Source organism: Rutidosis leptorrhynchoides, chromosome 2 (genome assembly GCF_046630445.1).
Source record: "Rutidosis leptorrhynchoides isolate AG116_Rl617_1_P2 chromosome 2, CSIRO_AGI_Rlap_v1, whole genome shotgun sequence".
NCBI classification, from domain to species: Eukaryota; Viridiplantae; Streptophyta; class Magnoliopsida; order Asterales; family Asteraceae; genus Rutidosis; species Rutidosis leptorrhynchoides.
Window position 1 is genome coordinate 344,942,337 of NC_092334.1, and position 23,365 is coordinate 344,965,701.

At 35.4% G+C, this 23,365-nt stretch overlaps 1 protein-coding gene across 1 annotated transcript; it reads right to left on the bottom strand.

Moving 5' to 3' along the window:
• Window positions 1-8,745: 8,745 nt before the first annotated feature.
• Window positions 8,746-9,264, bottom strand: LOC139888890 (uncharacterized). Its single transcript, XM_071871872.1, has one exon. It carries the CDS (start codon window positions 9,262-9,264, stop codon window positions 8,746-8,748), a length of 519 nt encoding a protein of 172 aa, XP_071727973.1.
• Window positions 9,265-23,365: the final 14,101 nt, after the last annotated feature.

Consider the following 23,365-nt stretch of genomic DNA (forward strand, 5'->3'; position numbering starts at 1 on the left):
TTCTTTGGTTCTAGGACTTTTCAGGTCACTTTCTGGATGGTCAGGGACTAAAGTTGGTCTTTTCTTTCTAAAGGGGTTGCTATGTCTATTCTGGATAATGAAGTCAAAGGGGTGTGAGTGTATCTTGAGCATGTATATATGAAGACCCTATGTCTAGGGTTTGGCACACGACTGCAGCGTTATTTTCTCTTTCACTTTATCATTTTCATCAATTTTGATCGTTTGTGATCCGTTCATAACTTGATCTGTTTTGGTCTCATTCTTGGTTGTTTGATACTTATAATAATCTTGGCACTTGTAATCTTGGCACCTATTTTTGCCTTGATTGGGTTTGCTCTGTAATCAGTTTTGTGGTGTGTGTGTGTGATTCATTGATTCAAGGTTTCTTGTGGTTGATTGTTGATTGTGGTTGAACTCTGATTTCTTTACATGGTATCAGAGCGAAGGCTATCGATCTGATTGACTCTCGTTCGTTGATTCAAGAAACCCTAATTCGCAAAATTAGGGTTAGGGTTTGATCAGATCCGGTTCTTCCTTATCTGTGCTGATTCTTCACTCGTGGTATTGTCTTCCGCTGTTTTGTTGCTGTGCTAGAGTTTAATAACTCTATAGGGGAGTTCCTTCTTCTTCTCTCCTCCTCTTTACCTTTTTTTTGTTACCCCTTGTTGACTGAATCCCGGTGCCCAACTCTTGATCTGCGTTCTTGAAACGTATGAAAACCTGATCAAGCACTTGGTTGATTCTAGACCCTGTTCTATTGCCTTTTTTATATTGTTGCTTCATTATCCCTACAGGATTGCTTGGGTGGTTGTTGTTTGCTGCTTATTGCTTGTTTTTGTGCTTTAATTATCTTGTCTGTTTTTTGTGTTTCTTTGATCTGTTGGTTATCTTGTGTTTGTGTCCATGGGAGATGGTGGTGGTGGTGCCATTACCCTTATTAATAAACTGGACTTTGGTAACCCTCTCTATTTACATGCTAGTGACACTACTGGTGCACCCCTCATTTCTATAAAATTAAAAGGGACTGAAAATTACAATGTTTGGAGCAGATCTATGTTACTTGCTTTAGCCACCAAAAATAAAGTTGGTTTTATTGATGGTACCCTGACCAGAGATGCTAATGACCCTGTTCTTGCTACCCAATGGGATAGGTGCAACTCTGTTGTTCTGTCTTGGGTTTTGGGATGTCTGTCTGAAGAATTATACTCACGTCAAATTTTTTCAAATCTTGCATCTATTGTTTGGAAAGACTTAGGAAACTTATGACAAAGTAGATGGTTCCATGATTTTTAAACTTCGTCATCAAATTAATACTTTGAAACAAAATGGCAACACTCTTTCTGAATATTATCACAAACTTACCTCCCTCTGGAAATTTTAGTGCAAATTTTTTCGGTTTTTCGATTTCGCCCCCGGTGGAATTTTTTTTTCCCCCCAAATCCTTCATATTTTGCCCCAAAACCTTCGTATTTTGCTCAAAAACCTCTAAAATTTTGCTCAAAAAACTCTATATTTTGCCCAAAAACCTCTATATTTTGTAAAAAAAAAAAAAACCTCACGTTTTAAAAAAAACATTCGCCCCCGATGAAATTTTTTCCTGAATCCGCCACTGCTCACATGTGACACGCATGTGAGTGCAAATTCGTCCATTAATAATTTTAAACTTATACTGATATTATCCATCGACCAGCATCCCCTTTTATCCCATTCTATAAACCCTAATTATAAATATAAATTAAGCCAAATTACCAGCACACCGATAACTACTTCATTCCATGTTTAATTAAAAGAAGCTTATTATTCAAGAACTCATCAACAATATTATGCAATTAGTTCATAAAGGTACATATGTTTTAACCCTATAATTTACCATCAATTTTGTTTGCTTAATTCTACACTAGAAATAAAAAAAGATCGAATCTTTTATACGGGAAGTAATTCCCAATCAAAACTGATCAACAAAAAACTACATACCAACTCAATATCATATATCTTATATAAAATAGCATCAGCCTACTTGATTGCTTAATAGCATCAGCCCACTTGATTGCTTAGTTATTAGTTTGTAAAACAGTGGATTAGGTGGGAAAAAAGCTAACTTTGCTGCTATGGATCTGATTAGGATATAATAAATTTAGAAATTTATATTCAGTTTATGTGAACTTGAAGAAATTGAGAGGGAGAATTGAGAAGGAGAGGAGTGAAATGATGGTTACCTGTTGTTAAAATGTATGTTTCAAACTTGTTTAGAACTTGTTTTTGTCTTGGTCTCTTATTCTTTGGTTCTAGGACTTTTCAGGTCACTTTCTAGATGGTCAGGGACTAAAGTTGGTCTTTTCTTTCTAAAGGGGTTGCTATGTCTATTCTGGATAATGAAGTCAAAGGGGTGTGAGTGTATCTTGAGCATGTATATATGAAGACCCTATGTCTAGGGTTTGGCACACGACTGCAGCCTTATTTTCTCTTTCACTTTATCATTTTCATCAATTTTGATCGTTTGTGATCCGTTCATAACTTGATCTGTTTTGGTCTCATTCTTGGTTGTTTGATACTTATAATAATCTTGGCACTTGTAATCTTGGCACCTATTTTTGCCTTGATTGGGTTTGCTCTGTAATCAGTTTTGTGGTGTGTGTGTGTGATTCATTGATTCAAGGTTTCTTGTGGTTGATTGTTGATTGTGGTTGAACTCTGATTTCTTTACATGGTATCAGAGCGAAGGCTATCGATCTGATTGACTCTCGTTCGTTGATTCAAGAAACCCTAATTCGCAAAATTAGGGTTAGGGTTTGATCAGATCCGGTTCTTCCTTATCTGTGCTGATTCTTCACTCGTGGTATTGTCTTCCGCTGTTTTGTTGCTGTGCTAGAGTTTAATAACTCTATAGGGGAGTTCCTTCTTCTTCTCTCCTCCTCTTTACCTTTTTTTTGTTACCCCTTGTTGACTGAATCCCGGTGCCCAACTCTTGATCTGCGTTCTTGAAACGTATGAAAACCTGATCAAGCACTTGGTTGATTCTAGACCCTGTTCTATTGCCTTTTTTATATTGTTGCTTCATTATCCCTACAGGATTGCTTGGGTGGTTGTTGTTTGCTGCTTATTGCTTGTTTTTGTGCTTTAATTATCTTGTCTGTTTTTTGTGTTTCTTTGATCTGTTGGTTATCTTGTGTTTGTGTCCATGGGAGATGGTGGTGGTGGTGCCATTACCCTTATTAATAAACTGGACTTTGGTAACCCTCTCTATTTACATGCTAGTGACACTACTGGTGCACCCCTCATTTCTATAAAATTAAAAGGGACTGAAAATTACAATGTTTGGAGCAGATCTATGTTACTTGCTTTAGCCACCAAAAATAAAGTTGGTTTTATTGATGGTACCCTGACCAGAGATGCTAATGACCCTGTTCTTGCTACCCAATGGGATAGGTGCAACTCTGTTGTTCTGTCTTGGGTTTTGGGATGTCTGTCTGAAGAATTATACTCACGTCAAATTTTTTCAAATCTTGCATCTATTGTTTGGAAAGACTTAGGAAACTTATGACAAAGTAGATGGTTCCATGATTTTTAAACTTCGTCATCAAATTAATACTTTGAAACAAAATGGCAACACTCTTTCTGAATATTATCACAAACTTACCTCCCTTTGGAAACAATATGATGCCATGACCACTATCCCTACATGCACATGTGGCATTGGTACCTGCACATGCCCTGCAGGTGCTGCTTCTAAGTCCCTCATTGACCAACAAAAACTTATGCAATTTTTAATGGGATTGGATGATGACTATATGGCCATTAGGAGTAATCTGTTAATGAGAGACCCCTTACCTGGTGTTAAAGTTGCTTACTCTGTTATGTCAAGAGAAGAATCTCATAAGTCTGTTGTCACTGGTGATAAGGGTACTAAAGTTCATGCCACCTCCTTTATTGCTCAAACTAATAATGTATCCAAGACCAATAATTTCTCCAATAATAGGGGAGGGAATAATTCTTTTTCAAAAGGACCTAACCCTAATTATCAGTGCAAAAAATGTAACAAAACTGGACACACCATTGATAGATGCAATGAGATTATTGGATATTCTCAAAATTTTCAAAAGAAAACTGGGTGGTCTAATGGGGGAGGTCAAAATAGTAACTACAAAGGTGTTAACAACTTCAAATATAACCCTAAGGCCAACAATTGCTCTATATCTGAGGATGCTTCTACCAAACCCTGTCCTTCCAACACCCCTGCACCCAGTGCTCCTACCACTTTTTCAAGTGAACAAATGTTGAAACTTCTCAGTCTTATAAATGAAAAGCCTGAACATGGAATTGGACACTCCAACATGGCAGGTATCATATTTAAAAAAAGTAGAAAGTTTAATTTAAACTTCACAAAATTTTTTAATGCTAATGTTTCTAAATCCAAAAAAATTCTTAGTCAAGGGTGGATAATTGACTCTGGAGCCAGTCAACATATGACTGGGTCAGATGCTTTTCTAGAAAATACTGTGGATGTGTCTGATTTGAAACTTACTGTGGGTCACCCAAATGGAACACAAGCAAAAGTTGTCAAAATTGGTGGCCTCAAACTCACCAATGATCTTGTGTTATTTGATGTGCTTGTGATTCCTGAGTACTGTGTGAGTCTTATGTCTGTCCACAAACTGTCCAGGGATAGTGGGTTGACTGTTAGTTTTGATGACTCCAAATGTTATATTCAGGACTTGAGGAAGATGATTACTAAAGGAATTGGAAATGAAAATGATGGTCTCTATCTTTTTAATGTGATAAAACAGGAAAGTAATTGTATGTCTCAAAATGCTATGTGTTATGCCTCATCTCAACTTTGGCCCTCCAGACTAGGGCACCCCTCTAACAAAGTGTTAAACATTTTAAAACAAAAATTGGATTTAAAAGATGATTTAAAAGACAAACCTTGTGATGTGTGTCACAAGGCTAAGCAAACAAGAGAAGCTTTTCCTCTAAGTGATCACAAGTCTGAAAAACTTGGTGATTTAATTCACTTAGACCTTTGGGGTCACTTTAGGGTACAAAGTAGAGAGGGATATAAATCTTTCCTGACTATTGTTGATGACTTTTCTTGAGCTGTGTGGATTTTTATGTTAAAATCTAAAGATGAAGTTTACACAAACATATGCAACTTTGTTGCACTTCTTGAAAACCAGTTTAATGCTAAAGTTAAAACTTTAAGAAGTGACAATGGAACTGATTTTATAAACAATAAGATGAATGACTACACAGCTAGGAAGGGAATTGTTCATCAAACCTCCTGTCCTTACACTCCACAACAAAATGGTATTGTTGAAAGGAAACATAGGCACTTGCTTAATGTAGCAAGGGCCTTAATGTTTCAGGGGGGATTGCCTATGAATATGTGGACTGAATGTGTTTTAACTGCTTGTTATCTGATCAACAGGACTCCCTCCTCTGTGCTTGCTGGAAAGACCCCTTATGAGTGTGTGTATAAAAAGGAACCTAGTCTCTCAAATTTAAGGTGTTTTGGTTGTTTAAGTTATGCTTCTATTTTAAATCCAAATGATAAATTTAACAACAGGTCTGAATGATGTGTTTTAATTGGTTTTTCAAATGACAAAAAGGGTTATAAACTTTATAGTTTAGACAACAAAATTGTTTTCTTCTCAAGAGATGTTAAATTTTATGAAACTGTCTTTCCTTTCAAAATGAAATCCTTTGCTGTTCAAACTGATGATGAAAATCAAATAAATCATTCAAACTTTTTTGATAAAATGTTTTGGAACAACCTTGATACTGAAAGTCCCAATGATGAAGGGAGACACATGCATGATGGTGATGGCAGTAGTGATAATGATCATACTTTTGATCATGGTCCTACAGCAACACCTATGGATTCTATTCCATCTCCTAAGGGTAATGATAATACTGAACATAATGTTCCTATTCCTGAACCACACCATACTCTTAGGAGGTCTACCAGAGAAGCACATATGCCTAAAAGGTTTAATGAGTATGTGGTTGAGGGTAAAGTCAAATATGGTATTGAAAGGGTGGTCAACTATTCCCTTCTTGACAAAGAAAACTTTTTCTTTGTTTCTAATCTAAACAAGTCCTATGAACCTAAGAATTATAATCAGGCTTGTCTAGATCCCAATTGGGTTGAAGCTATGAACTCTGAAATTGAAGCTCTTAATAGAAATAACACTTGGACCATAACTGAGTTACCTGCTTGCAGAAAAACCATTGGTAGTAAATGGATCTATAAAATCAAATATAAGTCCAATGGATAAATAGATAGATATAAGGCTAGACTTGTGGCCAAGGGTTATAGTCAAAAGGAGGGGATAGACTATGATGAAACATTCTCACCTGTTGTGAAACGTGTCACTGTTAGATGTTTGGTCACTCTTGCTGTTCAAAATGGTTGGAGTCTGTTTCAACTTGATGTGAACAATGCCTTTTTATATGGTGACCTTGATGAGGATGTGTATATGACCCTACCTGAAGGGTATTTCCCTGGGAATAATAACAATGTGTGTAAACTTAACAAATCATTGTATGGGTTGAAACAAGATCCTAGGCAATGGAATGCCAACCTTAATTCAGCCTTAATTGAAAATGGTTTCACACAAAGTTCCAGTGACTACTCCTTATATGTCAAAAATGTTGATGGTGTGTTTATAGCTTTGCTTGTGTATGTGGATGATATTGTTATCACTCGTAACAACCTGACTGAAATTGAAAAGTTTAAATCTTACTTGAAATCAAAATTTCCGATAAAGGATCTTGGAAAATTAAAATATTTCTTGGGCATTGAGGTTTTAAACACCAATGATGGGATATACATGTCACAAAGGAAATATTGTTTGGACCTATTAAGTGATTATGGTATGCTGGGGTGCAAACCTATCAGTACTCCTATGGAACCTAATATGAATGTTGCCTGTGATCCTACTCCAAATGATAAACCTCTTGATAATGTTACTGAATACCAAAAACTTGTTGGGAGATTGATTTACCTTACTCCACTAGACCTGACATATCCTTTTCTGTGCAAGTCCTAAGTCATTATATGCACTCTCCCTTGCAATCTCACTTTGATCTTGCCTTCAGAGTGCTTAGATACCTAAAAGGGTCTCCTGGGAAGGGTTTACATTTTGGGAAAAGTAATAAGTTTTCTCTCAAACCATACTGTGATGCTGACTGGGAAAAATTCAAGTTGGATAGGAAATCTGTCACTGGTTATTTGGTATATTTCTGTAATTCTTTGGTTTCTTGGAAAAGTAAAAAACAAGCTACAATATCCAGGTCCTCAACTGAATCAAAATATAGGGCCATGGCTTCTACAGCTTGTGAAATTGTTTGGATCAAAAACATGCTTCAAGATTTATGTGTTAACATTGAGTTACCTGTTGAACTTTTCTGTGACAATTCTTCTGCTTTGCAGATTGCTGCTAATCCTGTGTTCCATGAAAGAACCAAACACTTTGAAATTGATGTTCATTATATAAGGCACAAAGTTACTGGTGGTTTAATCAGAACAATTAAGATTGATTCAGAAAATCAACTTGCTGATATTTTAACAAAAGGATTGGGTTCAAATCAGCATATGGTTTTAACAAATGGGTTGGGGTTAAAAGATGTGTTCCAAACATAAGTTTGAGGGGGGATGTTAAAATGTATGTTTCAAACTTGTTTGGAACTTGTTTTTGTCTTGGTCTCTTATTCTTTGGTTCTAGGACTTTTCAGGTCACTTTCTGGATGGTCGGGGACTAAAGCTGGTCTTTTCTTTCTAAAGGGGTTGCTATGTCTATTCTGGATAATGAAGTCAAAGGGGTGTGAGTGTATCTTGAGCATGTATATATGAAGACCCTATGTCTAGGGTTTGGCACACGACTGCAGTCTTATTTTCTCTTTCACTTTATCATTTTCATCAATTTTGATCGTTTGTGATCCTTTCATAACTTGATCTGTTTTGGTCTCATTCTTGGTTGTTTGATACTTATAATAATCTTGGCACTTGTAATATTGGCACCTATTTTTGCCTTGATTGGGTTTGCTCTGTAATCAGTTTTGTGGTGTGTGTGTGTGTGATTCATTAATTCAAGGTTTCTTGTGGTTGATTGTTGATTGTGGTTGAACTCTGATTTCTTTACACCTGTCAACAATCGACGGCCACAGTACATGTATATGCTTATTTGTTAAAATAATTAAACGGACGAATTTGCCCTCACATGCGTGGCACATGTGAGGGTTAACTGTTAAAATTTGATAGCATTTAGCCAGGGGTACCAAACACGCAAGTTACACAAAACCTAGGTACCAACTACGCAAAAAAGAAAGTTTAGGTGTTGTCATAATAATGTAAACAAACCATAGGTACCAACGGCATAATTTTTTTTAAATAATATAGTATCAAAGATCATGTTATGTTCCACCAATTATCATTCAATCGATGATGTTGAGAACAATGACAGAACAACTATCATTTAAGAAATTATTCATGCAACACTGACGAATTCAGAAATTCGTTAATGAGTATTCATAATTTATTAAAAAATCTTAACAATCACTAGACCACTCTCTATCACAATTAAAATTTTACTTATAATAATTATCGCATCAACAATATTTTTTTTTGGAAAAGCAAGAATTGTATTAAGCTTCGGAAATGATACAACGTTATGTGAGTATAACTCACTTACAGAATACACGAAGGTTTGCAAAGGGAGCAAACCATGAGAATCACGATGAAACTAACTACACTACTCTAAGATATACACTTGGATCGTTAAGCCAAGACAACCAATCGATCTTCCGTTTCTTTAACCTAGTAGAAATCCAATGATATGACTTAACTTGAATTTCGTTCAAAGCAACCGAAGGATTCCAACTTCTTCCACGAAATACTTTCTCGTTCCTATTTCTCCATATTAAGTAGGCGCTCACCCATTCAACCGCTTGCCAAATTTTATTACCGAGAGACGTTGATGGTGAGTTACAATTACCTTGAAGAATCTCGTTGATGCTTAAGTTGGACATGTTACCAAAACCCCACCACCCGAAAACACGATCCCAAATCCCTATCACATGCTTGCAAAAAATTATAGAGTGGTCCACGGTTTCTAGGTCGTCATCACATAATGGGCACCGGACACTATGCAAATCAATATCCCTTTTACCAAGTTCGATCAAGGTGGGAAGTCTTCTTTGTCGAGCCCGCCAAACAAAGACCTCCAATTTTTTTGGAACTAGATTATTTCGCATTGTTTCGGTCATATTCGTAGGTACCGCAAGCAATTTGTTGTCAATGAGAAGGTATAGTGATCGTACAGTGAGGAGCCATTATGTGAGTTAGACCATACACACGTGTCCCTTCCATTGTTGTTGAATGCAAATGCAGCGATGATCTTGGTTAACTCAGAGAGTTCACTAGCGGTTCGACCTGACGGTGTTCTGCTCCAATCTCCACGGTAAACCATACCCGACTCAGTGGCTTGAATACGGCTGCTGATTGTTGCGTTCTTCGAGACTTCTAGGCAGAATAGTCGCTGGAATCTGTTGCTAAGGATGTTGCCCGACCAGTTTGTATGCCAGAATTCTTTCATCGAGTTGCTACACACCGAAACTTTGAAGGAGTCCTTGAAAGTTAAACCTGTTTCTTCGATGGTGGTACCTGCCAAAAGAATATCCCGCCAAATGGTTGGTTTTAAGGAGCGAAGTTCTTCACTCCCTAGATCCAAACCACCACGGGAATCGTAAATGCTACAAATCAATTTGGACCAAAGTGAGTCGGTTTCGGTATAAAACTTCCACCACCACTTTCCTAGCAAAGCTAGGTTTTTACTTTTTAAGAGACCAAAGTTTAAACCCCCATTTTCGTAAGGAGAAACAACTTTATCCCATTTGACCCAAGGAATCTTTGAATTAAGATCCGACCCGCCCCAAAAAAATCTCTTCTCACAATCTCAAGTATTTTAAGCACACGAGGAGGGGCACGAAAGATCGAGAAATAATACAAAGGTAAGCTATTTAGGACCGATTTGATAAGCACCATTCTTCCACCAAAAGACATCGAACGCATTTTCCAATTTGAGAGCTTGGACTTTATTTTTTCGATCACCGGAGTCCAACTACTAGATTTTTTCATGTTTGCCCCGATAGGCAACCCTAGGTACTTGAAGGGAAAAGCACCAACTTGACACCCCATACTACAAGCAAACCGATTTGTTTCGTCTACTCTGGCGCCAATCCCGTAAAGACAACTTTTATGAAAATTAACCTTTAATCCAGAAGCTAATTCAAAGCATTTTAGGAGATTTTGTAGGTTTCGTAAGTTATCCCTACTCCAATCCCCTAAAAAAAGAGTATCATCTGCGTATTGTAGATGAGAGATTTTTGTCTTGTTTCGACCGATTTCCACCCCCTTGAATAACTCATTATCAGTTGCGGCCTTCGTGAGAATGTTAAGGCCTTCCGCGGCTAGAATGCAAAGAAAAGGAGATAACGGGTCACCTTGACGAATGCCTCTTTCGGCCGAGAATTCATTGGTGGGTGAGCCATTAACAAGTACGGAAATGGCGGCGGTTTTAAGACACGAGAGAATCCACTTTCTCCACTTTATCCCGAAACCCATGCTTTTCATAACCTCCATCAAGAAATTCCAATTTAGGCAATCGAAAGCCTTTTCAAAGTCTACTTTGAACACAAAATATTTTTTCTTTGCTTGCTTTAAGAACTCAATGCTTTCATTAACGATTAAAAGACCATCTAAGATGAATCTATCTTTTAGAAACGCACTTTGTTCCACACCGATAAGATGAGGGATTACCTTCCGAAGACGATTAGAGAGAATCTTTGCGATGATTTTGTAGTAACTACTAATCAAACTAATGGGTCGGTAGTCCCCTAAAGCAACCGGGTCAGACTTTTTAGGAACTAAGGTAACAAAGGACGCATTGCAACCCCTAGAGAATTCGCATTTATCCCAAAACCATCCAATTGCAACAATAAGGTCGTTGTTGATAATGTCCCAATATTTTTTGAAAAATCTCATATTAAAACCATCGGGACCGGGTGCTTTTGTACTTCCGCAATCATAAACCGCTTATCTAATTTCTTTCTCTTCAAAAGGAAGTTCAAGAGCATTTGCATCATCTAAGGATAGTGATGGATAGCTAAGATCTTCCATGCTCGGCCTTTCACCATTACTTTCCTCAAAAACATGTTTAAAGTGCTTGAAGACTTCCTGTTTAATTTCGATTGGCGATTCATTCCAAACACCATTAATAATTAAGCCCCTCATGTTTTTTCTGTTATTGTTCCGGTTTAAAATAGAGTGGAAGTATCTCATATTTTCATCACCCTCGAGACACCACTTGACACGCGCTTTTTGTTTTAGCATACTCGATTTTACTTTCTCTTTTTCTATCCACTTCTTCCTACAATCTAGCCAAACCTTTCTTTCGTTGTCGTTCAGACCATTATTTTCTACTTTTAGCTCATAGTTCATGGACTAACTCATAACTAATCTCTACATATAATTGTTAAAACAATCTTCTTCATAACAACCACATCATCAATTATTTTCTATTTTGTTTAATTTAACTAATACAAAATAATAGTCTCCCTAAGTATGTTTTCTTTTTTGGATGTTTAAGTTTAATAGTCAACTTCCTAAAATAAATAAAAATAATAAAGTAAATTTCTTTTATACTTTTGCTTTATACATGTAAAAAAAAGTAAAAGTAAACAAAAAAAGACAAAGTGATAATGACAATTTTTAAACAGTGTATTTTTCGTCTAAAGACTATTAGATTAGGAAGGGGGGGTAATAATTATTAATCTATATATTATAATAAAATGAAGTTTGAGCTAAAGTCATCATGTGCTTTTTAGAGTTGTAACATATGCTTCTAAGGTTGTAACATGTTAATTTGATGATGTAATATTTAACAATTATTATTATTATTATTATTATTATTATTATCATTATTATTATTATTATTATTATTATTATTATTATTATTATTATAATACTATAATAATAGTTTTAAGTTTTAAGTTGTTTATCTTGAAAAATGGATAGCACGCTTCTTTTTTATTCGCATCTGTAATCTGTTTATCATTAAAAATTGAAATTTTACGCGTTCCTCTTAAAATTATCATCGCCATATTGGGTTGTTCGAGATCAGTTTTTGCTTCTTGCATCAATTTAAATATACTGCTTGCTTATATTGCTCCTACTTGCTTCATTTATGTGTGTTGATGCATTTTCTGTAAGTCCCTAAACATCTAGCTTACGTTTGTGAACAGTACTTCAGTTTATGGGCTACCATGATCGCTCGTTATTATCCTATCTGTGTTTATATGTGGTTACAGGTACTACAGGAACGCGATAATGATGTCAGACATAATTTGACTCTGTCAGACGTACGAGTGAAGTCTCACTCGTATGGCTGACAAGCTTATACGCACGGTTGAGCTGAGTTGAGTCACAAATCTAATCTGAGTATACATACATGAGTGAATGATCACCCGTACGGCTGAGGCAGCCCACTCGTACGAGTGACGACTGACTCGAATGGTTGACTCAACAGCAGGGGTATATAAGTGTTATGTTCTTCATTTTAGGTTAAGCCTCTCATTACACGCACATCACTCAGATCTGGTAGCCTTATCCGATTCTCTCTCAACCCAAATCATTCAAGAGGTGAATAGTAGCTCTAGGTGTTAATCTAATCACATAATCCATTATTGTGGTTTGACTAAATTAATCCCAAAAAGCACAATATTCACTAGAATAGTTTGATTCACTAATTCTGCCTTTGTATGAATTAAACCTGTTGATTTCGAAGTTCCTAGTCATGTTTCATCATTGGTATCATAGCGTTGGTTATGATTTCAACATCATCTAGTGATTTTTGGTGATTAAAGAGTTTGTTATTTTAGGTTTTTGAGTTTTAGAGTGATTTTGATAAATAAAAAAAAAGGAATCATTTTTACGTGTGTAATTGTGATTAGAGAGTGTGTTTATGTTAGTTTAGTGCTAATCCAGCTTGTTGAAGAAGAAATTGAGGTTTAACATTAATTTCTAGGGTTTTGAGTGAATTAGGGTGAACAGCAGCTCACACTAGTGAACAGCAGCTCACTCGCGTGGTTGACCAGACGGTTGACATCACTCGTGAACTCACACGCACGGTTTAGCATAACCTTGTTAGGTTAAGTGACTACAGTCAGATCACACGAGTGATCAAGCGGTTAACAGTGACACGTACGAGTAATCACACGGGTGATCCTTACTCGCACATCTGAGACTTAGTAATTGGTTCTTTGTTTGAGTTTTGACACGTGCGATTAAGTAGTGACACGTACGCTTGAGTTTTGACACGTACGGTTGAGATTGTCATGCGTACGGTTGATATCCTGAACCGCACGGTTTACCTTTAGTAAAATTTATCAAGATGTTTAATTCAAACGATTATGCGTTAGCTGCACCGTTAGTTCAGAGTATTACGAATATGACTCAACGATTACTCCTTGCTGAGAGTGAATCCGGAAGTGGTACGAAATGTCCGAGGTTAATGAATATGGATAACTATTCCACTTAGAAGTCGAGATTTAAGATTTGGTATGATGGTTAGAACACGAAGCTTTGGAAGTACATTGAAACCGAATTTCAATGGCCACGTTCACCTGTTACAAATGAATTGTTTACGTTGCATAATATGCCTTCGGAAGAACGTGAAGAGTATAACTTAGAAAAGAAGATGTACTGTAACTTGACAAGTGCTCTTGATGGTCCAATTTTCCATCAATTTCTGTGTCATGATAACTCATTCAAGATATGGGAAGCACTTCGTACTTTTAATGAAGGGAATTCATCTTACAGAACTAGAAAAGGTTTAGAGTTGAAAGCTGAGTTTGATCGTTTGCACTGGCAAGTTGGAGAATCTATTACAGAATTGTTTGAAAGATATCGTCATTTGCTAGCTGAAATACATAAGCATGATGTAACCATTGAAGAGAAAGACAAAGTAACATGTCTAGCTGGAGCATTACCTTTAGAATGGAATGGTTTCGTATTAACTATGAAAACCAGTGGAGAACTTGCTACTACAGTGAACTCGTTTATTGAAAAACTTCACGAAGAAGAATTAGAGTTGTTAAACAAAGTCAAGAGGTCTAAACAAGTTCCAGACACGAAAATGTATTGTCCAAATGGTTACACACCGCCTAAGTCAGCTCATTCACCATTTCAAACAGCTTTTTCTACGAATAATCAGAATATGTATGGTTTGAATGTTAGCATTGCACCTATTTAACAACCTTCGTATCCACCACAAGTTTCACCATGTTCTCTCAATACTTAATCACAACCTACTTCCAATACTACAGAGTCATCTACACCAACTGCATCAGATGTTCTTTCTGCACTTAAGATTGAGAACATAAGGAAAGTTGGGAAAGAAAAGATTAGTGAAGATATAGCTTTACTATCAAGCCTTGTTAATTCTTATGATAGTTATCTTGATGGTCGTGTGGGTAACATTTATCTAACAACAGAAGATTATCATCAACTTGATAGAGATGAAGCAGAAAAGATGGATATTATGTAGGGTATATCAAATCTTGTGAGAAGAGCAAGAGATTACGAAGAGTGAACTGGAACACCGATCAGTCTGACCAAAGATACAAAACTGGAATTTGATACGAATACCGTTACTTGTTACAACTGTGGAGAATTAGGTCATTTTTCCAGACAATGCACAAAACAGAAGAAGCAGGGTAATCATAATCCGTTCAAGAATCAGAACTACAGTTCTTAGAATCAAACTACTAAGCGTGAGATCTACATTACTGATAAAGTAAATGAACCAGAAACAGCTGAGACTCCTAACACAGCTTTGGTTGTTATTCATGGAGATGATGATGATTGGTCTATCAAGTTGAATGTAGATGATCAACAACCTAAAGCTAACATGGTAAAAATCAATGAATCTGAAGCAGATTGTGTTACTGATCAGAATTTAGTTGAGAAGCTGACTGCTCGTGCTGAAAGAGCTGAAAGATTGTCTCGAACAATTCGGAAAGAGAAGATTCAGAAACAGGTTAAAGACAAATTCAAGAAGGCACGTGATTCAGTTCCTCGTACACCTGAATCTGGAAGTGTTTCACTAACATCGTCAGAGGACTACTACTTCAACAGTTGGAAGGATAAATATGGTGATACCTCAGTGTTTAAAGAAAGTCTAGAAGCTGATCAAAGTGAAGAAACATTGGTTGATGCTGATAAAGAACTAGACGAATGGGGTAGAATGATTGTCGTAGATCTGGAAATGTTAGTTCTTATGGGTGAAGGTTCAGATCTTGAGAGTGTAAATTCAGAAGATGATGATTCAGACAAAATTTTAGATTTAGAAATTGAAGATAAAGCTGACCTTAATGGAGTTAACCAAACTAATTTTGAAGCATTGAACAAGCAAGCAGTAGACTTACTAAGGACGTGCTTATCAAAAAGTGATTTTGAGAAGGTCTCCGGGTTAACTAGAGCCAAAGATATTTGGGACAGACTTGAACAGATTCATTTGGGTAAAGATGCTGATACAACAGAGTTCCTTACAGACTCGTCAGAATCAGAAGATGAGCTCGATGATGGGAAGAAGACAAATTACTTTGCATTTATGGCTGAGACTTCTTCATCAAATAATGCTCAACAGGTATCTTCTGATCCATCTACTATTGATGAATGTGTTAAATGCTCTGAATCTAAGATAACAAAGATAATTTAACAAGGCATATGCGGAGATGAAAGAAAAATGGCATGCAGACCATGTGACCACTAAGGTTGAAAACGAGTTGAAAGAGCAGATCAAAGTTTATAAAAAACAACTTCACGATCTTAAATGTTATAACTTCGACATAAATCAAGCTTTAATTAAACGTGTTGACACAATTAATGAACTAAAGAAAGAAAATGAATGCGTTAAAGCTGATTTAGAAGCAATTTCAATTAAAATGAAATGTTGGCAAGTGCGTCGCAATGGAATGCATTAATGGTGAAACTTAATGACACCAAGGGAAAGGGTATTGGATATAAGTCTGCATCTCCTCCTTTTCAGAACACATTTGTTAATGCAAACGTAGTTGATGGTCGACCAGAAGATTGTATCCCTCCTAGTTATGAAGATTATGTTGAAAACAATAAAAAATGTAGCTCAACTAAGAGTACAACTTCTGATGATACTGCCGAAGGTGCTCTAGATCATGAGGAAGATAGGAAAACTGGGTTAGGAGATAACTCTAAGACAAGTAGAGTTAGAACAACGAAAGGTCCTGTTAAAATTTTAAGAAATCCTAGATTTGCTAACAGACCAGTTCCTCCTGTTACACCTAAGCCTATTCTAAGAAATAAAACAAATGATTCTCCTGTGTTTATAAGAACACAAGATCCATCATCTTCAAACTCTAATAACGTGCATGAATTTAGAGGACATAGGGAGTTTCGTCAATGTTTTAATTGTGCTATTTTTGGACATAATGCTGCTAATTGTCCTAGAAGATATAGATCACCCAGACAGAAGATTGACCTCACATATGATGATCATCGATCATCTTATGCTCATAGAACAGGTTCACCTGTTAATGATGAAGTTCGTGTTAAAAATCATACGACAAATGTTGTCTATGGAGAGTATAAGAGAAAGAACTTCAATAGGTCAATTTCTCCTGTGAAGATTAAGGTTCCTAAACAGGATACTGAGGCAAGAGTTGCCAAATCAATTGATCATAGTAGAGTTTTTGAACCAAAGGCACGATTGCCTTCGCAAAAAGCTAGTCGTCGAAAATATTTTTCTCGTACCAGACCACGAGTGAATTGCTCTGAAAATGAGCAAAATGTGAAAAAACCAGAAGAGCAATATTGCTACTTCTAAACTGTCTAAGTTTACGGTTTCTAATGATGAGATTCCACCGGACTCAAATGGAAAATAGATGGAATTCAATCTATGGGTGTTAATGGACAACCTACTGCCATCAGGGCGTGGGTTTCCATTATCAATTAATTCTCTTAATGTGATGTACAGGGAACCAGGGTACCTGCAAACAACACCTGGATAGTGGATAGCGGCGCTTCGAGACATATGACTGGACAGCTATCTCTTCTTTCGGATGTACACCCAATTAAGGGAGATTATGTAGCATTTGCTGGAGATAAAGGAGGTCACATTTCAGCTCAAGGCTTATTAAAGAATGAAAAAGTTAGTTTCGACAAAGTGAACTATTGTCAAGAGCTTCCAAATAATTTGTTGTCGGTTTCACAAATCTGTGAAAAATCTTTCAAGGTAGCATTTGATGACGAATTCCGCTACATTTTGAAGCCAGAGTTTGTGATTCCTCCAGAAATGATTTTGATGAAAGCTCCTAGACAAGCCGACTTATACATGCTAGATATGAATGTTGCTTCAACTGCTGAACATCATCAAGCTTTTGTTTCTAAAGCGACTGAACAAGATTCTATTACATGGCACAAACGCATGGGTCATTTAAATTTTCGAAAAATGAATCACCTTGTCCACAACAATCTTGTAGAAGGTGTTGATCTTCGATCTTTTCAGATTCCAGGAACATGTGTTCCGTGTAAGAAGGGTAAGCAGAGAAAGAAAGCTCATAAGCTGGTGAAGTATAATCTAATCTCTGCTCCACTTGAATTGTTACATATGGATATTTTCGGTCCAAATCGTTTTGAAAGCATTGATGGAAGTAAGTACTGTCTGGTGGTAACTGATGATTATTCAAGATTTTCTTGGGTAATGTTTTTGAAAGAGAAGTCCGATACTTTTGAAAACTTTAAAGTGCTAATCAATCGATTAGAAACAGGTTTCAATCTAAAGGCAAGAAAGATTCGTTGCGACAATGGTACAGAATTCAAGAATCAGTATCTTGCAGGTTTCTATATTGAAAAAGGTATCAATATTCAGTTCAGTTCTGCATACGCTCCTCAGATGAATGGTGTTGCTGAAAGAAAGAATAGAGTATTGATCGAGACAGCTAGAACAATGCTAGCAGATTCATCGTTACCTGTTCATTTTTGGAGTGAAGCTGTTGCAAATGCGTGTTACACTATGAATCGAGTTCTGACTGTTAAACGACTGGGTAAAACTTGCTATGAGCTATTGCACGGGAGAAAACCATTTTTGAAGCATCTAGAACCATTTGGTGCACCGTGTACCATCTTGAAAAGAAAACCAGGAAGTAAGTTTGATTCAAAAGTGGTTACTGGAGTTTCTTGGGTATAGTTCTCCTAACAAGCGAGTTTTCAACAATGAGACAAGATGTGTTGAAGAATGGTCTGAAGTTTATGTCCAGAGAAATCATATGAAGAATGCTCCGAAGAGTCATCCTTGGATTTATAACTATGATGAGCTGATTGACTCATTCAATCTTGCTCGAGATCAGACGGAGAATGAAGTTGAGTTACAAATGCTGTTTGATTTACAGAATGAACCAGAAGTATCTGCACCTACTCCAACTCCAACTCTATTACCCACCGTCGATGAACCAGTTCAAGATTCAGATCAAGACGTTGATCCAGTGTACGATACCTGCGGATCTGATATTTCAAGTGAGAGTTCTGACAATCATGAAGATATTGGTGATACTACATGAAAATGCTAAAAACGAACATATATTTCATAGCATTATCCTTCAAGAAAGACAAGCTTTTAGTTGCAATTGTTCTATTTACAAGTGATATTCGTTTAAATAATAAAAGGTGAAGACAAAAGACAGATTCGACGATTTGAAGACGCAAATGACCAAAACGCTAAAAAGTACAAAGTACAATCCAAGAGGTTCAATTTATTGATGAGAAACGTCTAAAAGTTACAAGAGTACGAGCCGCAAAATGCAAAATACAAGATATTAAATTGTACGCAAGGACGTTCGAAAATCCGGAACCGGGACATGAACCAACTATCAACGCGCGACGCAATGGACCTAAAATTACAAGTCAACGATGCACAAGAATATAATATAATATATATATAATTATATATATTATATTATATAATATATTCATGCGCAGCAGCCCACGTTTTTAGAATCATTGTGAGCTGGAAAATCAGGCCATGCAATCGCATGGCCAGGAAGGCTTAAAACCATGCGATCGCATGCAGCCTGTAGCAGGCCAAGTCCTATAAATTTCGCAGTTTCTGGCCGAATTTATTACACAATATATCAATCTCTCTCACTCTCAATATATATATATTAATACTTATAATTTTAATTTTAATTTAAAGTTAATAATAATAAGGTTATAGTGGCGAATGTTTTAAGTTTGTAAGTCGAAATTCTGCCGTGTAACATTACGCGATTAATACTCATTGTAAGTTATGTTCAACCTTTTTAAATTAATGTCTCGTAGTTAAGTTATTATTATGCTTATTTAAGACGAAGTAATCGTGATGTTGGGCTAAATATTAAAGACGGGGTAATTGGGTTTTGGACCATAATTGGGGTTTGGACAAAAGAACGACACTTGTGGAAATTAGACTGTGGGCTATTAATGGGCTTTATATTAACTAAACGATACCTCGTTAATTTAATATAAAGGTTACAATTTGACGTATCTATATATTTACACATACGCTTAATCGGGTACGGTGGGTGGGATATCTATAAATACAAATTATCGTTCATTTTACCGGACACGGGGATGGATTAATAGTTAATGGACTCATTAAAACAGGGGTGGATTACATTCAAGGGTAATTGGTGTAATTGTTAACAAAGTAGTAAAACCTTGGATTACACGTAGTCGATAACCTGGTGTATTCATTAAACAAAGTATTAAGACCTTGTTACAGTTCGAATCCCCAATTAGTTGGAGTATTTGACTTCGGGTATAAGGATAATTTGACGAAGACTCTCGCACTTTATATTTATGACTGATGGACTATTATGGACAAAACCTTATGGACATATCGAATAATTCAGGACAAAGGACAATTAACCCATGGTAATAAACTAAAATCAACACGTCGAACATCATGATTATGGAAGTTTAAATAAGCATAATTCCTTTATTTTATATCTTATCGCACTTTTAATTACCGTACTTTTTAATTATCGCAATTTTATTTATCGTCATTTTATTTATCGCACTTTTAATTATCGCAATTTTATTTATCGTCATTTACTTTACGCTTTAAATTAAGTTATTTGTATATTTAATATTTTACATTAGGTTTTAATGGTGACTAAAGACATAAAATCGACAAACCGGTCATTAAATGGTAAAAACCCCCATTTTATAATAATAATAATACTACTTATATATATATATATATATATATATATATATATATATATATATATATATATATATATATATATATATATATATATATATATATATACAAATATAGTTTTAAAAATATAGTGTTAAACTTGGCTAGCTCCCTGCGGAACAAACCGGACTTACTAAAAACTACACTACTGTACGATTAGGTACACTGCCTATAGTGTTGTAGCAAAGTTTAGGTATATCCACTCTAATAATAAATAAATAACTTGTGTAAAATTGTATCGTATTTAATAGTATTTCACAATAAAAATATAACTATTTCATATACACCTCGCATAACATCAAGTATTTTTAGCGCCACTGCCGGGGAACGCCGAAGCGAAACGCTATAAAAAAAAGATTTCCTTTATTAAGTTTTAATTTATTTTTGTAAAAATACGTTTTAAATACAAAAATATAAAATGAAAAACAAAATATTTTTAAGAGTTTGTTTAAAATATATAAAATTATAAAGTATTTCTATTTTTTTATTTTAGTTTTTAAAGTATAAGTTTTTATTTATTTTATATAAATATTTTATATGTTAAAAACAGAAATATATATATATATATATATATATATATATATATATATATATATATATATATATATATATATATATATATATATATATATATATATAAGTAATCGGGCCGACACTGTATCAGCCCAACAAAGTGGCCTAGTATCCGAAGTCATGCGATCGCAAGACATTTTAACTAACACTCCATGCGATCGCATGGAGTGACTTGACAGGTCTGGTACCTAGTCCAACCAGATTAGGGTTTTTGTTTAAATTAATTATTATTATTAACCCTAATTAGGTTTTAGTTAGTTTTTAGTTTTAGTTTTATTAATTAATTTGTATTTTAAGTTTTAATTAGTTTTAAACTCAATACTTTTATAAAATAATAATATAAAAATAATATTTTTATAAAAAATTGTATTTTTATAACTTTAGTTTTATTTTTATATTTCATATCTTTTTAATCGTTTAATTTATAATTTGTATATTTATTGTTCGTACTTAGTTTTAAATTTAGTATTTACCGTAGTTATTTTTATTTCTAGATTTTTAGGCTTTGCCGTTAAATCCTTTAAGTGTTTTTTCTTTAGATTAACATTTAGGTGCTTTAGAATTTTACGACGTCGCTTATCGCTTTAGTATTTAATAGATTTTAGTGCCTAATTAAGTTATTGCCGTTTTGGATATAGAATTCCTTTAAGTTTTAATTCCTTTAGACGCAATTTTTAATTCTTAGTTTTTAGGCTTTTAAGTTTCGACGCTGCATTTTATTATTTTTTTACGCTTATTTTTCGACCTTTTATTTTTCGACATTTTTCGATGCGCTCTTTTTCTTTCTTATTTCTCGACGCTCTAGTTTTTAGGACATAGAATTTTCTTTATTTTCTTTAAGATTTCGACGGAAAAATTATTTTAAGCGGTTAAATTGATAGACATCCAAAATTTTCTGGTTCGTAGTAATAGTTGGATCTGTTAGTGGCGAGTTGTGGGCTTCCGATTTAAAGGGTCCTGGCTACCTGCTGCATCTATTGGCTATTCGAAACGTGGGCAAAATCAGAAAAGTCTATTAATTTGATAAGTTATGAAATTTTTATTTTTATAACTAATAGGATATTCAGTGAATGCACCGAGCAAAACGTCCACCACCTTTCATACGTTCACCACCTGTAACTCGATCAAGACATTTAGCCAATATTGTCGCCGTTGATTTTTCTTTAGAATCGTCATCTAGTCGACCAAGTACTCCAATTCAAATTTCCGATAATCCATTTTTTGAACCCGACCTCACAATTGAGAATCTGGAGGATATTCAGGGACAATTCAGAGATCTTGAACCACTAATCATTCCTCCTGAACCACAAATCACACATCCAGAAATTGTCGAGGAAGAAACCATTAAGTCAGAATCCTCTAGTGATTCAGATTCAACAAATTCAATCATGAAAAGTCTGGAACCTCTAAGTATGGAAGACCGAATGAGGGCTAAACGCACTGGCCAAGGTCACGCAATTACTCAACCAGACATTAATGCGCCAGATTATGAAATAAAAGGACAAATCCTACACATGGTAACTAATCAATGCCAATTTAGTGGTGCACTGAAGGAAGATCCAAACGAACATCTTCGTACCTTTAATAGGATCTGTACTCTATTTAAAATCCGAGAAGTGGAGGATGAACAGATCTATCTCATGTTATTTCCCTGGACTTTAAAGGGAGAAGCCAAAGATTGGTTAGAATCGTTACCTGAAGGGGCGATTGATACATGGGATGTCTTAGTTGAAAATTTTCTTAAACAATTCTTTCCGGCATCTAAAGTCGTGAGATTTCAAGAAGAAATAATTACGTTCACACAAAATCCAAATGAAACTCTATATGAGGCATGGACAAGATTTGGAAAGTTGTTAAGAGGATGTCCGCAATATGGTTTAGACACTTATCAAATAGTACAAATATTTTACCAAGGATGCGACAGCACTACACGAAAAGACATCGATATAGCAGCTGGTGGTTCCATTATGAAGAAAACCATAACTGAAGCTTACAAAATTATTGATAACACTGCTTCCCACTCACATGAGTGGCACGAAGAAAAAAATATCGTTAGATCATCTAAAGCGGTTAGAGCCGATTCTAGCCATGACTTTGATTCCATGTCCGCAAAGATAGATGTTTTCGAGAGACGAATGTAAAAGATGACTAAAGATATTCATGCAATATGAATTAGTTGTGAGCAGTGTGGAGGACCACATTTGACAAAAGATTGTCTCAGTATTGAACAAACAATGGAACAAAGAGAGAATGTTTCATACATGAACCAAAGGCCTGGAAATAATCATCAAAATAATTATCAACCGCCAAGACCAAACTACAATCAAAACCAGAATTATAACCGAAATGTTCCATACAACAACCAACAAGGTCCTAGAAATCAACAAGTATCCAACAATACTTACAATCAGTAAAGACCTATTTTTCCAATTAAACCACCACAAACCGATGATAAAAAG

Excerpts from the sequence above, each read along its gene's own strand:
- LOC139888890 (XM_071871872.1), bottom strand. The coding sequence starts at position 9,264 with ATGACCGAAACAATGCGAAATAATCTAGTTCCAAAAAAATTGGAGGTC.